General features: G+C 45.7%; 1 protein-coding gene across 3 annotated transcripts; it reads right to left on the bottom strand.

The window, feature by feature from the left end:
* Positions 1 to 356: 356 nt before the first annotated feature.
* On the bottom strand, positions 357 to 15,326 carry LOC125551555 (serine/threonine-protein kinase 38-like). 3 transcript variants are annotated; one of them, XM_048714810.1, is made up of 13 exons: positions 15,008 to 15,325; positions 9,781 to 9,955; positions 9,419 to 9,502; positions 8,620 to 8,861; positions 8,292 to 8,535; positions 8,064 to 8,143; positions 7,856 to 7,940; positions 6,696 to 6,827; positions 5,844 to 5,957; positions 5,559 to 5,603; positions 1,688 to 1,772; positions 1,021 to 1,071; positions 357 to 922 (listed from the first exon to the last, which is right to left on the bottom strand). In XM_048714810.1, the coding sequence occupies exons 1-13, from the start codon at positions 15,163 to 15,165 to the stop codon at positions 834 to 836; spliced, it is 1,584 nt and encodes a 527-aa protein (XP_048570767.1). In that variant the 5' UTR covers positions 15,166 to 15,325; the 3' UTR covers positions 357 to 833. The 3 variants fall into 3 exon arrangements, with proteins under 3 accessions (XP_048570767.1, XP_048570771.1, XP_048570770.1); XM_048714814.1 differs by having other exon boundaries at positions 9,795 to 9,955; positions 15,008 to 15,320; XM_048714813.1 differs by lacking the exons at positions 357 to 922; positions 1,021 to 1,071; positions 1,688 to 1,772 and having other exon boundaries at positions 5,567 to 5,756; positions 15,008 to 15,326.
* Between the last annotated feature and the right edge of the window lie 1,420 nt (positions 15,327 to 16,746).

Here is a 16,746-nt window from a genome sequence, read left to right on the forward strand (position 1 = left end):
TAGTGTTGTAAAGCCGAAAAGTGATGTGCTGGCCGCTCGGCTCTTCCTCTCTTACAGGAAAAAAGGTACACATCTCCATGGTGTATTCTACTCCCTCCTTACGCACTTTTAAATATAAGCCCTTTTAGAGATTTCAATATATACTGTATATGGAGCAAAATGAGTTTATCTACACTTTAAAATACGTCCATATACATCAATATGTAGTTTGTATTGAAATCTCTAAAAAAAAGTCTTACATTTAGAAACGGAGGAAGTACAAGAGAAAAGAACATCGATAATTTGTTGTTGTGTTGATCCTAACGTTGGATATATATAAATCCTATAGAATGAAGAAACATCACTCTAGAAAAGAATGAAGAAACGTCACCTGGGCATTTAAAATATGGAAACTCACTTTAATCCACAGATGAAGCATTCATGTGCAAGTTCCAACAGATAATTATCCGATGCATATCAAAGTATCAGGCAGTTAGAACTGAAAAGAAAAAACAACCAGCAGCAAGCAACAATGGCTAGCCTACCACAAATACTGTCTCTTTAATTCTTCTCCTACCCAATGATGAACATACGTTGGCGGGCTACGAACTGCCGCAAGGAAGGCAATAACCTGCCAACCTGGGCAACCAAGCAGCTCAGCACCATATCTGACCAAGCCCAGCACATGCGCTGTTGCATACTGACTAATTTGTACACCTACAACAAAATGCTCACCAACGATAAGTAAAGTGCAAGACTGACTAAAATCAAGCAGATCGCTTTGGATGAAGCCACATCACTGAAGGCGAATCATGCTGGTGCGGGGACGGGGATTTCAGTGGCAGCAGGGCTGCTTATTGCATCATATGATCGGCAGACGAAACAGTGCGCATGTGTGTGTCACTTCCATTCGGTTCTGCTGATGAATCCATATCGGCTGTATCTGGGATCGTGAGGGTTCAAACAAGATAAAATGGCATAAGCAAGGGGCATTCTAGCCAGATGTTTACAAACAAGCCAACAAAAGGAAATAATACTCACCAGATGCAGATTCACTAGGCTGGCTTGTAAACGAGGAGCTTCTTCCCAGACCTGCATATGTTTATGTTTGCGTCAGCTGTTGCAAGTAAGGAATGAAACTAACAAAGTGAAGGCAGTATAACAATCTGACATAATGTGCACATGCACTGATGTAGTGCATAGTAACATATACGGTGGCAACACATGATAAATATGAAAATGTAGCTGTGCTAAAAAAACAATCCAACAGGTAATCAAAATCAACAGAAATGGTAAAGTGGACTGAAAAACAGCAATTACTACCGAGCTGAAAGGAGCAAAACTAAGCAATGAGCAGTTCCTATTTCTACCATTGAGCTAATCTGGGAAAGATAGACCCATTTTCAGCATTGATGTAAAGGGGGGTTGGCAAGTATAAACACCAAGTACAGCTATCTAAAAGCAGAGTTTTTGTTTTTCAATGAATTAGCCGGTATATGGAAGAAAAAATCACCCAATATTTGCTCGTAAACTATTTTAAGAAAAGGAAAACAAAACAGGAATCTCACCATAACATCTTCTGGGAACAAATAGCAAAATAAAGGTTAAAAGAAACTGTGTGCTTTAGGGAGGGAGGCGAGGTGTATCAGCCAGTTATAGTGAACTAAGCAAATCATCTGAAATGACTAATGATTACAAGGAAACAAACCTGCAGACTGACGCAAACCTTTCACAGCTTCGAAGTTCTTGTATGTATAGCCCACAAAGCTAAGGTCTTTAGAATTAGGAATCATCTGCAATAATGTTTCAAAAAAATGACGAAGAGCTTCGGAGTAAATAAAGAAATGATGGCATGTAGTCTGTTACAAAGGTTGAAATGATGCCTATCCATGGACATCTAAATGTGACCACTGATGAAGATGATTGAGTAACTTGAAGTGTAAAACAAAGGTTTGTAGTTTATTACAAGACAGAAATTGATCCTAGGCATGGACATTAAAAAGTGAAAGAAAAAGAACCCACCCCATCCCACATAGATAAATCATGATTGGCTAGATAGCTACAATAATCATTGCAAAGACTAAAACTCTGCCTTCATGAAAAATGTTTTGCAGTTGCAACACATTCTATGGCAAATTTTGGGGGGCACATACATCATGAAATAAGAAACCGAATAGTTTGGTGATTCTACACGGTCCGTTACTCCTAAGCAGTACTGACAACAATCCAATGGTTGCAGGATAATAAATCACTTAATTAGTAGAGCTGGAGTGGGTAGGGTGATGGATAATCTTGATACAGACATATTTTTTTGAGAAAACGCAAAAGGCTTGCATTTCTTTGTATTGAAAAGATAAGAGTTTGTTACAGCCTCCTAGAAGGAATGATTACAGGCATGAATCAGTGTACGTCCCAGGTTTGAGGGGGGATGGCACGCAGGGCACGGGCTCCAGCCGTTGCCCAAAGTTTGGCTTCGTCTTTGATCCGTGCGGTCAGAGCGTTGGTCGATGGGGTTGCGCCATTGAACACGCAGTCGTTGCGATGCTTCCAGGTCATCCAAGGGATCAGCAGGGTTGCGGTGGCAAGGCCTTTTTGCATGGGTTGCGGTGTGTTTCGCCGCGCCGAGTTCCACCACTCTGATAGGGATCCCTCGGTGGAGGGCACGCTGCAAGTCAAGCGCAGCCAAGACAATATCTTGTGCCATACTTGCTTGGAGAAGGGGCATTCCAGCATTAGGTGCTGGATTGATTCAGGCGCTTGGTCGCAAAGCGGGCAGCGAGGGGGGTGCGGCAGTCCGCGACGAGCAAGGCAGTCGGCCGTCCAGCAACGTCCCAGCTGGGCAAGCCAGTGGAAGAATTTCACTCGCGGGGCGCCCAGCTCTTCCAGGTGAGCTTCCAAGCAGGGCAAGAGGTCGAGCCATGGAAGGTGGCTAGGTAGGCGGACTGGGCTGTGTAGGTACCTGCCGCGCTCCACTTCCAGAGTAGGCGATCCAGCTCGGCAGTGAGTGTGATGTGCTCGATCGCCTGCCAAGTGAGCAGGTATTGGCCGATCTCGCGGATGCCAAGGGTGCCCTGTATGTCCGATGCCCATTGGTGTGCGTGCAGTCCGTCCGCCGAGCGATGTTTGGGGATGAGGGCGTGCAGCTGTGGCGCAAGCTCCGAGATGGCACGCCCGTTGAGCCAACGGTCTTCCCAGAACAGCGCACGCTGGCCGTCGCCGAGGATCATGGTGGTGGACGCGAAGAAGAAGGCGCGCTCCGCGGCAGTGAATTGGAGGTCGAGGCCAGACCATGCCCTGTTGTCGTCCGTGCGGGCGAACCAAAGCCATCTAGTGCGCAAGGCCAAGCCCGTGTGCTCCAGGTCGTGCACCCCGAGTCCTCCAAGCCGGGTCAGGCGGCAGACGCGTTGCCAGTTGACGTGACAATTGCCGCCGTTCGCCTCGGCGCGGCCAGCCCAAAGGAATCCTCGCTGGATTTTTTCAAGGAGCTTGAGGATCTTTTTCGGCGGCGCAAGCACCAGAAGTTGGTGAATGGGGATCGCGCTCAGCACTGATTTCACAAAGGCAAGGCGTCCGGCCTTATTCATGAGGCGCGCCTTCCAGGTGGGGAGCTTGCCAGCGGTCTTGTCGACGAGGGGTTGCAGCTGTGCAGTGGTAGGGCGTCCAAGGGTGAGTGGGATCCCCAGGTAGGTGATGGGCAGCGCCGCGATAGGGCAGCCATGTCGCCATCGCATCTGATCATTGTAGCCGTGCTCTTCAGGAAGTTGACCCGGAGGCCTGACGCCCGACCAAATAGCTGCAGGATTTCTCGGACGACGAGTGTGTCGTGCGTCGTGGGGTGGCAGAAGAGTATGACATCGTCCGCGTACAGCGAGAGTCCGTGGAGCACGCTGCGAGGGTGTAGTTACTGCAGGACTTTGAGCTCGGCCGCGCGACGGAAAAGGCGCCCCAATGTGTCGACGGCAAGCACGAAGAGCTGTGGTGACACAGGGTCGCCTTGACGGAGCCCGCAGCGGTGCCAGATCGCGGGTCCCGGCGCGCCGTTGAGGAGAACTCTAGTGCTTGCCGATGACAGGAGAATGGCAATCAAACCGAGGAAGCGATCGCTCAAGCCATACCGGCGCAAGACCTCGAATAGGAACGGCCACGACACGGAGTCAAATGCCCGTGCAAGGTCCAGCTTCAGGAGGATGCGCGGGGCGCCGAGCTGATGAAGGAGGCGCGCCGATTGCCAGACAAGTACGAAATCGTCGTGAAGGCTTCGTCCTGGTATGAAGGCGTTCTGAATGGGGCTGACAAGCTCGTTCAACTTGGGTGCTAGTCGAAGGGACAGCACCTTTGCGAAGATCTTCGCGACGAGATGGATTAGGCTAATGGGCCTGTAATCCCCCAGCCCTGCTGCGTCAGCATGCTTTGGGATCAGCGTAAGCAGCGCTTGGTTCAAGCAGCTGAACCTCTTCCTCGAAGCGCATATAGCTGCTGGAAGACGCGGACAAGGTCGTGCTTTACGATAGGCCAACAGGAGCGCAGGAACTCTGCGGTGAAGCCGTCTGGGCCAGGCGCCTTGCGCGCCGGCAGCCGCTCGACAGCTTGCCATATCTCGTCTTCGCTGAAGGGGGCGTCCAGGTCATCGGGGTTGGATAGCGCGATGAGGTCCTCGAGGTTGAGGGTGCAATCCCGGGGGTGATCGGTCCCAAGCAGGGAGTGCGCGAATGCCGCCGCGGCCAAGTCTGCTTGGTCGGTTAGAGTTGCGCCCTCAACCACCAGAGTATGGATCATGTTCTTCTGCTTGCGGTAGGTGCACCGGCGGTGGAAGGAGGTGTTCGCGTCCCCATCCTTGAGCGATGCGATGCGCGCGCTGTTGCGCCAGGGTTCGTTCGAGCGAGGCGAGGCCAAGGTAGGCGAGCTTGATCTGCCTACGTAGCCAGTCCTCATGCGGCGTCAGATGTCGCAACTCCTGGGCGGTGTCGCAGCAGCAGCTCGCGCGAGATCGCGAGCTGGTCGCGAATATTCCCCACGGAGCGCGCACTCCAGCTCGTGAGCTTGCGTGCGGTGGCTTGCATGTGTCGCATGATGCAGCGGAACGGGTCAGCGTCGTCCACGGAGTGCCATGCGCCCGCGACCACGTCCTAGAATCCCTCGAGCCTTGTCCAATAATCCTCAAAGTGGAAGCGTCGGTGCGCTGGGGGTAGGGGCGAGCAGTCGAGGAGGAGGGGGCTGTGGTCAGAGACGACCGAGGCCAGGCATTGGAGGTAGCAATCGCCGTGCTGCTCCTCCCAGTCCACGGTGCAGAGGACGCGGTCGAGGTGGACCAAGGTTGGGGGCGTCTGCTCGTTCGACCAGGTGTAGCGTCGGCCATTGAGGTATACCTCCTTGACAGCCCCAAGTTAAATTAAATACACAAAATGACAACGTTATGGAATTAAAAAGACAGAGTATGAATGTATTAATATTATCAACAATATCACGTGGTCATTATCAACAATATCATGTGGTCTAAAAGATGAGTAAAAAATGGGCATACAAGCCTGAACATGCTTTTAGAGTAGTTTTGTCGAATCTGATGGTTCATAAATTCATACCTTCCTTGAGGACCCAGAACCTGTTCTTGCTGGAGCGGGATTTACCTGCAGAGAAGAAGGAAAGTGATAAATATAATTTATGCACGACAGAAAAGCATATGGAGCTGAAAGAATGACATATTGAATATGAAACGAAATATTCTTGAAAGTTGGGAATATTTAAAGAAGCAAACCACAGGGTGGTGCTCGGGTTGTCTTCTGTAATAAGTGCCACCAGGGGGTCGCTGGTCAGTCTAGTTTAAAGGATCAAACACACAGCAAACTAAAGCAAAAGAATTTGCTCACCTCGTCAAACTTCTGAAAATTCTGTGTATCCAGTTCATCATTTACTTGAGGCTTAAACGCCGCCTCCATTTCATAAAGCTTATCCCATTCAACTCCATGAAACCAAGGATGAGCCTAAGAAAAAGAAATTTGAGTGTAACAAACATAACATATGCAAGCAATACTCGGATGGAATCATATGTATGTATGTATGTATGTATGTATGTATGTATGTATGTATGTATGTACGTATGTAAGTACGTATGTATGTATGTATGTATGTATGTATGTATGTATAGTTGTGGAAGTAGTAGGGGTGGGACACAAGGGGACGAGTTCGTCCTCTGCATCAAGGCGCCATTGCCGGCGATTAAAAGGGTGGCAGGGATTAGATAGAGAGACTCAGAGGGGTCAGGAATAGAAACTAGAAGACCTGATTGTTATTACAAACAAGGACCTGGTTTATATAGTACCCATTGAACACAAACACAACTCTGATTTGAACTCTCGTCTCACTAATTCCTGGACAGACTTGACAATCCCAATTCTTTTTTCCTTAAGAGTATTATCTGAAACCTAGTCCTGCTCATCCATGTTTCTATCTGTCCTTGTGACCACAGTTTCCGGCCATGCGGCAGGCTCTCCTTCTCTTTCTTTAACTCCCCTTTGATATTTTTTTGCCCCTAATACGAGTCCACAGGAGTACACAACTATATTTCATTTCGTGATATATAGTAATACCGATTTCAGCCAGCCAATTTAGGTACTATTTTGTATATGGATGACTAAATCTGAAAATGTTTTACCAGCATGGATTTTAAGATAACTAATATTTGCAACTGGAGACAGCAGATAATTTTGAGAGACAAACACCTTTATTTGATCTGCTCCTCCACTGCCAATCCTGTGGTCAACATCACATAAGAACCGACAAATGAGATCCTTAGCTTCAGGAGACAACCTTGGATTTTCTGGAAATTTTAAATAGCTTCTCCAATGTACAATCTAGGAAGTAGTAGAGCAGAGTCAGTGCAGTACTTACAACAGAAAGTGGGAGCGCTTATAGAATATGGGTACTCATCTTTCTCAGGTTATTTATACCCAGAAAAAGAGACCAAAATACATAAGTTTACTGTCAATTGTATGAAATTCAAAGACAGGTAGTCCAGGATTTCAAATCATGCCAGCATAGGAGTAATTTAAAGCTAAAGACCAAAGAACTTTGCCATTTACACACTTCCACACATGGGAGAGAATCAAGGCTAGTAACATTTGGCAAACCTTGCAGAGCAAGGAACTACTTCCACAACAACAACAACAACAAAGCCTTTAGCAAGGAACTACTTCGCTAACTATATTTCATCTACCTCATTCGACTAGGGTGATCTGGACCTGAAAATTTGTATGTTCCTGCACAACAACACAAATAGCAAAAATGCGCAGCAATGTTTTCAGTAAATTTAACATGCAGCTAAAAATAAGCTCCATACTAAACTATAATAACTACGATAATCAAATTAAACCACTACACTACAGTATGACTGTTCTAAAAAATGAATCAAAATCAGTATAACCCTCAAGCAGTAAATATATTGTTATATAATGGAAGTCAATGTGTGGTTAGACTTATAACAAATAGAATATGCCATGAAATTCTCATTCAAAAAAGGAAAAATGTATATCCATCCTTTTTGGTGGGGCTAATGATGATGTGTGTTTAAACACCCTCAGTGGAAGAAGAGAACTATATGATAATAACTCCCACTGAAAAAAAAGAGCTCTATCCCACCAGTTGGCGGGAATCCTATTATCTGCAACATATTCCAACTCACTAGATAATGTAATGATCTTGACCACAAAGACAACTCTCATAAGATATGTTACAAGTACAAGGAAAGGTTGGAATAATGCCACTGCAAAGGTTGCAATTTTACTGTAAACTTTGCAATGGCATGTCCAAATTAACATGTATACAACACGCAACTGCACGGGCTTAACGATTCAGTTATAGATAGATTATTCAGCAAACAAACCTTTCGGCATGTGGTTATTGGATCATCAGAATAGAATGGTGGATACCCAACAAGCATCTCATACATGATTGCACCCAGGGACCACCTGCATGCAAATAAAAAATAAGCAATCATACAACAGTTATTTAAAACAAGAGAAAAGTTTAATTTTTTGCCTTGAAGATCAAAACAAGGAATAAAATATGTAAATATGAAATTCTTAACCTACCAGTCACACTCAACTCCATATCCCTTTTTCAGTAAAACCTCAGGAGCAATATAATCAGGCGTACCGACAGTAGAAAATGCCTGAAATTCATTTAAAATGGAAATGTTTGGCTATACTTTTCCCTTTTGAGAAATGATGTTGAGAATTTATGCCCACGGAATAAGGAAAAAGAACAAATGGAGTTGTATGTAACTAGTTGGATGCTCGATATGGTAAGCAAGCACGCACCAATTTTCTCCTGTTCTTCTGCCAGTGCTGAAGCTGTTCATTTGGACTTCTCCACCTTCTACCATTTGCTGTATCAGGGAGAGAATAATCGATATCCATGGACTCCCTAAGGTTTTCATCAGTCATAGGTTCATCTTCATTCAAGGTTGACAATTTGGTACAGTCAATTGGCTTGCATAAGCCAAAATCTGACAACTTCATGTGTCCATTCTTATCGAGAAGGAGATTATCAGGCTTAATATCCCTGTAAGGACAATAAAACAAAAATAGATTTGAATAAACATATATAGAATATAGCATATGCAAATAAGATTCGGAAGTATGTGACCTGTGGATGTAATTATGTTTATGAATAGACTCAATGGCAAGAACTGTCTCAGCAATATAGAATCGAGCCACATTTTCAGTTAAGGTATCCTCTCTCATGAGGAGGGTCATCATGTCACCTCCGGGAAGGTACTCCATGATAAGGTAGAGATACTCAGCATCTTGGAAAGAATAGTATAGCTTCACAATGCAGTGGCTACCAACTTCAGCCAGCAAGTTTCTTTCAGATCTAACATGCTCCACCTAATAGATGTAAAGAAAATATTAGTTCCAACAAGAAGAACAGGGCAAACTAAACTTACTTAAAATTCCCATAATAATAGTTGAAAATATTCAATTCAAAGCAAAAATGAATAATCTGGGAACTAACATACAAAGCCTCTCACATTAAACAATAGTTCATGAAAACAACAGTACATCAAAAATTGTATTGAGGTAAAAAGAATTGTAGAGTAGAAAAATAACAGCTGACCATGACCGACAGTCCTACTCTACAATTTGAACCACGTGTTATCTATAACATCCGTGTCACAGTTATAAAAAAGGAATCCACGAAAGGCAGTCCTATACTCTTACTCTACAATCTCATCAAATAAATTCAGTCAGAACTTAACACACAGGTCAAGATACAAGCCATTTTGAGTTCTCTAGCATGGCATCTATCATTGTTATTTCTTACATGACGAGACTGCTTTGGTGGCTAGCATCAAAATATATCAAAACAAAAATGTTCTAACATATCCACAAATATTAAAAAGAAAAGAAAATGCAAAACAAGCAGTACAGTACTCTTAGCATACCTGACCCTTGACAACCATTTCAGACTTCTTTAGTTTTTTCATTGCATAAATATTACCAGAGGATTTATCCCGGCATAGTTGAACCTATCAGAACAACAAATCAAGTTATCACCTACAGGGGTCAGCAGCTCCAGCATGACAAACAGTTGTACTTTAAACATCAGGAATTTTAGAGCCAATAGATCTAGGAAATGCTACATGCAACCAACTGGCGCCGCCAGTATTGGCGTTTGCATACTATGTTTATTTGGCAAATGCCAACTATTTATTGAGCAGATACAATTGAATTGAAAGGGATTACAAAATATGGACTGCCTAAGTGACTCAGAAAAGCATGCTTGCAGATACTGGAAGATGCAAACCTCCCCATAAGCACCTCTTCCAATGATGGTGAGCAGCTCAAAGTCATCCACACAAATTCTATGCCTTTTAAGTCTCATGTATTCAGTCTCCTTCCTCTGCAACTCCTTTATCAATTTTATCTGCTCCTCCCTAGGAACTTGAGAAGAAGCTAGCTGTTGTTCCAAAATCAAGCGTCTGCAATTGTACAATGGATCCAAGTTTCTAGTATCAATAGAAATAAAAGCAAACGACAGTGTGTGATAAGCTTGTCACTGTAAGCAATAAAAAGGCAATGTTTCCAAATGAAGTGATGGACCCAAGGATGAATATATGCTCCCTACAAATTACGAGCGCAAAAAGATGACAAGAAAGAGAAAGATTCCATTCACATTTAATACAACATATAGTCTAGACTTTGGTAGTTGAAACCAGGATTAAGACAAATTAAAATAAATGTATTTAAACTAGAATGAGTGAGATTTCAAGAGATATTTGGAACGCGTGTCTATTGAGTTGATTGGGTCATTGCTTGTGTTCAGCAGTGTGCGGCTCTGTGAAAGCATTGATCCTTGCTTGTGGAGCTAGCTGCTGGTTTCCTTTGATTGGGTCAAGGGGATTTGCTATTCGAAATGAAGATGTAGGTATAGTTGCAGGAGGGCATGGACAGGAACAAAGTTCGCATTTTTGTCGCTTTTCCATTTGAGTATGTGACGACTCGTAATTTTTGTACTTGATTGATGTGCACAATTACATTCGAAATAGTGTGGTTTGTGATTGTTTTGGTTTTTATCTTCGAAGAGAGTGCTAGAAAGCTATGTGTTGATTTTCAGCTCAACGTTGAGAGTAGACAAATTTACATTAGTGTGTTCCTAGAGCAGGAGTTTTTTTTTTAAGTTTCACCTGGGTGGGTAATCCCGCAAGCACAAGGCTATCGAGAGGAAAGAAAGTCACGCCAGGCCATAGAGAGAGGTCGGAGAGAAAGAGTTTCGTGTTACATCCTCAACAGTGAGGTTTTGTTGACGGAAAACTTTAGCATTCCTGGCATCCCAAATTAAGGGTAGTCAGGATCACGGGCACAGTCATGGTCGCGGGCAGCCCTGCCGGTGGTGTTGTCTCCCAAATGTCTTCCAAGGGGTTTGTAGCCCGATGAATTCCTGCCTTCCGCCAGACTCTGGCTGCCGTGGGGCAGCGGACGAATAGATGTAGGCGGTCCTCTGCATGGGCCATGCACATCGGGCATGTTGCGGAAGGCAGAAGGTTTTTGTGGTGCGGGTTGAAGCTTGTGTTGAGGCGGTTGAGATGCAGAAGCCAGCCACAAACTTTGCAGGAGATATATCTAGAGATCGGCAATTTGACAGCATATGCATAAGGAAACTAAAATAGAGTGACACGGATGTCTTTAATAGGAATGTCACCATAGAATTTTAACTTTTTACTTATAACATATGCATAATACGTGGATCGCTCTCAACAAGTTTTCTTTTCCTTTTTGTGGGGACTCAACTTCCTTACTTGAAGATACAAACCCAGTCAATGAAAAGTATCAGAGATTTCCAAAATGTTGCCTAATAAACTTGGATGGAGGGAATAGCTTTTATTGGCATTGGCAGTTAATACCAGCCATTAACTTATTCTATGTGATTAAATGTCTGTTTGGACGAGGCTAAAAGGCACCAAAACAATATTCTTATTGAGCACTTCAAGTTCGCACTTAATCTAATTTCTACTGCACAAATACACAATGTTTTTCTAAACTCCCAAAAATGTGCACAATGTTTCGTCTCTTTTGTTTGTTTAGGCTTTGATCAGGCACTTGTATCTGTTTTGTTTGTGCCATCGATTGACTAAGTGTAAGTAATGCGTCAAACTCATTGTCTAATGTCAAGTTAGTCAAGTGCAAATGTGCGCTAAGTCCCACCACAATGGCCACCCACCTACATGCACACATGACAGAATCCTGGCTCCACCCACTATTGTCGAACTCCTTAAAACACATTGCTATGTCCAGTTGACAATTGTTAAAACATGCCACTAAGGGCATCTCAAGGCTTCCACAAAAAAATCCCCTACTTGTCTGTCCTTCATCCACTCTCTTTTTCTCGCTAAGTCAAATTTGATCAATGTTCAAACAATTGGAAGATAAATTGTGCATGACAAATGACAAAGAATTCAAACAAACTTCATAATCCAGATCCAACAATTCAAACAAAAGCAACCGAATGAATCAGTGCCAACCGCCATTTGCATAGCATGCAATGATTCCACTGCGCATTTGGTGAAACCACAATGCCGCATCGGCATCCAAGTCTTTAGCCTTGACATACATGACCTTGGACTCCTCACACACCGTCTGAACTGCAAGCCTCTTCTACTCAATGTCAACCTTCTTTGCTTGCATCTCCATGAACTCTTTAAACCTCTCCTCCTTCTTTTCCTCCTTGAGCTCATTGTGTTTGGCACTTGCCACCTCGTTCTTGTCCATGATATCCTCCCACTTCTCCGACATTTGGTCGCCCGATTGCACCTTGCCCTCTCGGTCCCCCTTGAACTCCACCGCTTGTTTCACCAACTTCATCCATTTGGGAGGTTGCGCCACTTTTGGCGTTTGCGGCTTTGAGTAAATTGGCAAAGTCACTCCATTTGATTTCGCCACTCGACTTGATTCAACAATGATGCATGGTGAATGGCTTACCCTCGATTTTCTTGGACAGTGGCGCCGCGAGGCCGGCTAGAAAAGCAAATGAATCACATGATGAAAAACATTGCGACATAGGGCAAATAAATCATATGATGAACTTTATGGGAAGCGAAGCTTACAAGCTCAACGATACCCATGCCACTTGGACCCATGCCACTAGGTGCTCTGTTCTTGATTTGGGCATATGCACCACAATACTTATTCCGATGATTGAAGGAGTTCTCACTCCAATCACCGATTTTCACCACACTTCATGCCATAAAAGAACTCACACACCTTCCTCAAAAAGGTCACACCCCTTTGCTCAGCACCGACAAATGGATCAACGCTATTGCCCAACCAAGCCAAGCAAAACAACTCGTCCTCCTTGGTGGTGTATACAACTCCCCTCTTCGCTTTCTTTGCTTCCATCTCCGGCGCCGGCGAGTATTATTTTTTCACCCCTCCATTCGTTTGACCATCGTTGATCATGGACATCATCACCTCTTTGGCCGTTGTCGAGCTTAGGAGGGGGAGGTCCACTGGACAGGGTTCGAGCGCCTGCAGAGAAGCTATCCTCCGGTGGTGTATGCTGTCGGATGAGCCGCAATGACTCGGTGAAGTTGTAGCCGATGTTGAGGTTGATGATGAACGGGAGACCAGAGTGGGTGGAGGTGGGGGACTGTTGTGAGTCCAGGCTATAGTGGTAGGCAGGGGCGCCGTGGGGCGACGCGTGTGCAGGCACACCCGGCACAGCAGCATAGCTTGCAAGAGGAGCTCATGCTCACACCGCCGCACCGGCCCCTTGCGCCTTCTCTCTCGTGCGGCGCTCTTGCCGCTTGATACTCTCCGGATTTGGCCGACGTGGGTGCTTGCGACGGTAGCACCTCGAAGATGTTGGACAAGGTCAAGTTCATTGGGCCAGAGAGATTCATTGCGGCGGCAAAGGCCAGTGGTGGTGGTATTGCTGCTACGGCGGTGGCCGAGGTGGTTTTGGTAGCGGCCTCGGGGTCGGGCATGGAAAGAGAGAGGGGTGTGGGATGGGGAAGGGACTGATTAGGGTTATTGGCGTGGATCCAGGATGTCAGATCTGACGTGGCAGACGTCCGGACTCCCTACTCCGCCAGGCTAGGATATTCCAGATAGTCCGGCTCAAAATGGGTGCCCGCGTTGGACGGCTAAAAGTGTATGTACTAGACAGGCCGAACATTTGCAGCCGGAATGGGTGCCTGACTTGGAGATGCCCTAAAACCCAACTTACAACATGTCTGAGCATACCAACAGGCAAACCACCCCCAAAAAGTAAAGACAGCACTAGTGAACATGGAGCAAGAAACTCAGGTCTGCACGCTGCAAACACCAATATGTCAAGACAAATTCTCCACATAAGCAATCAGACAACACAAGCCCTTGTTTTCTTCTAGCTACAATCCAAGAACCGCATTGACAAAGGATGCTCAGCTCAACGGGAGCAATGAGCAACAATTCAATCCAATTAGCAGATACTCCCTCCGTCCCATAATGTAACATGTTTTGACACTACACTAGAGTCGAAAAACGTCTTGCATTATGGGATGGAGGGAGTAACTATCAACCATCCAAAATCTCTCAGCGAATCAGCAGGCCCAACCTACACCGTAATTGGACGTCCCAAAGTTCAAAGATAGGCCGGTTCTTCTCGTGGCTGGCCATGCGGAACCGTTGCTGGAATTCAGACGCGCGCCAAGGACTCCCACACCAAACTACGTGCCCATTTTGCAACCAACAGGTCGAAACAATCAACCACATCCTCCTCACATGTGTCTTTGCGAGAACCTGTGGCTATGGATTTGGAGCGCTCGCGACGAGCCAAACCAAACTCCAGTGGCGGACGTGGAGTTGGTGGAGTGGTGCACCATGCAGGTTGCGGCTCAATGCTCACCAAGAGACCTAAAGGCGATTATCACGCTTTGCTTATGTGAACTTTGGAAGCACTGTAACACCATAGTGTTCGACGGCGCATCCCCATCCCATCAACTAGCCTTGCGGAACATTAATCATGAAGGACGAACATGGAAATCAGCGGGTCTATTAAAGGGTGACTTTGAGTTTTTCTTCGGTGGTCTGAGTAGGCAGGCTAGCCGCGAGTAATCCCATACTAATGTAACTATCTTGTGGTGGCTAGTGAGAGCCTTGTAAATCGGTTGTAAACCTTGTGGAGGGTTTCTTCACCCCTTTCTTCTGTAATACTCCCTCCTGTCTCAAAATAAGTGTCCCAGCTCACTTATTTTGGGACGGATGGAGTATATGATATGCACACTCGTGCATATTCTAGAAAAGAAAAGGCTCAAAGATGGAGTACTTCACAGTACAATCTACAGCCACAGTCTAGAACAAACTACCCTAAAAGTCGCCGAATTACCAGCTAGACATGCAGCGGAAACTACAGAGGACAAAAGTATAAACCCCCGAATCGCTGAGATATCCCCAATCCCTCGATCATCCCGACCCCCCGAGATCCAGGTACACCCGCACGCGGCCGAATAGACAAAATCGGGAGTTTCAGGACGGGGATGGGAGGCCGGCGGTACCTCTCGTTGCGCTCCCGGAGATTCTTCATGCGCTCGCGGTAGTCGTTCTCGATGATCTTCTTCGCAGCCGCGACGCGCTCCATGGTGCGGCTGGACCCCACCGCCTCCTCCGCCAGCGGCTGGCTCCGGCCACCGCGCGCCGCCGTCTCGCTCTCCATGCTAACGCGCACGCCCGCCCGCGGCCCCGCGACCCCGCGACCCGGCTCTGCTTCTCGCTGTCGCGAACTCGAAATTCTTTTAAAATTGTTTTCTCTTTGGTAGTGCTAGTAATGGTTTCTCTTGGCTTCGCCGACGCGGCTGCTTCTTGTTTGGTTAGTTTGAGGTTAGAGTTTAATAACCTGGTCTTTTTTAGTGGAGGACTACAGGCTGGAGACAGCTTTTCTTTCTTTTTTATAATAATAATAAAACAGGCTGGAGACAGTAGTGACTAGTGAGTAAATGGAGCACACCGAGCTTTATGGCAATTTTACACGATTGATTCGGAAGAAAAGGCAATTTTGCAGATACTATTCTATCTTTTCTTTTCCTGAAACACGATAGCCCGTTGTATTTTATTTTTATTAAACAAGAGGGTAAGGAAAGACATGACTGCATTAGATATTTCTGCAAGGACTTGTCAAGGACACGTCTAGGTGTGTCCTAATTATTGCGTATCTAAGCGATTTCAACAAGTATAAAAAAGAAAAAGAAAAAAATATTTGCATACCTTGTTAAATGAAGGGATTTTTATTTATGTGCCCCTGGTTGCTTAGTTGTGCTCAGTTTTGCCCAAGACAACTAACTTTGCTTACTTTTGTCCTCCCCTTCACCATCAGCTCAGAGAAGCCCGAACGTTGCACTGTCATTTGGTCAAAGTCTTTGACCGCTCCTTCCCGACTAGTTTTTTTTGTGTGTCTCCTCCTGACTAGTTGGGCGGCCTGATATCCTAACATGTGGAGCGAAGGCAACTTACTATAGGTGGGGCCTAGGCAGGTGGACGTCTCTCTCTCCACATTTCGAACAACCCGTACCCAAGTCGTTCCCCACACAACCGCCGTTGCCGATGGAGCGACCGAAGAAAGGCTACACCGCACGTACGCCTCCCCTCCCCCCCCCCTCGAAACCCCTACTGTTACGCCCTCGATGCGGCTATATCTCCCACGTGTCGAAGCACGACTTAGAGGCATAACCGCATTGAAAGCAATGTCACAAGTGAGGTAATCTTCACACAACCCATGTAATACATAAGGGGAAGAGATACATAGTTGGCTTACAATCGCCACTTCACACAATTACATGAATAAAGCATTACATCATCCAGATACAATCAACGTCCGACTACGGAACCAAAATAAAAGAAGACTACCCCAAATGCTACACAGATCCCCGATCGACCCCAACTGGGCTCCACTACTGATCAACTGGAAACGGAACAACATAACGAACACGATCTTCCTCGAGCTCCTCCTTGAGCTCGGTTGCGTCACCTGCATGGTATCATCGGCACCTGCAAGCTGGTTTTGGAAGTATCTGTGAGTCACGGGGACTCAGCAATCTCACACCCGCGAGATCAAGACTATTTAAGCTTATAGGTAGGGTAAAAGGTATGAGGTGGAACTGCAGCAAGCGACTAGCATATTTGGTGGCTAACATACGCAAATGAGAGCGAGAAGAGAAGGCAAAAGCACAGTCGAGAAACTATGATCAAGAAGTGATCCTAGAACAACCTACGTCACGCATAACTCCAACACCGTGTTCAC

Source organism: Triticum urartu, chromosome 1, assembly GCF_003073215.2.
Source record: "Triticum urartu cultivar G1812 chromosome 1, Tu2.1, whole genome shotgun sequence".
Classification (NCBI taxonomy): domain Eukaryota; kingdom Viridiplantae; phylum Streptophyta; class Magnoliopsida; order Poales; family Poaceae; genus Triticum; species Triticum urartu.

Coding starts and splice junctions, on each gene's coding strand:
- LOC125551555 (XM_048714810.1), bottom strand. CDS start 15,165: ATGGAGAGCGAGACGGCGGCGCGCGGTGGCCGGAGCCAGCCGCTGGCG. Junction 9,503..9,780: donor GAAGAGGTGCTTATGGGGAG/GTTTGCATCTTC, acceptor TTGTTCTGATAG/GTTCAACTATGCCGGGATAA. Junction 1,072..1,687: donor AGGTTTGCGTCAGTCTGCAG/GTTTGTTTCCTT, acceptor AAACATATGCAG/GTCTGGGAAGAAGCTCCTCG.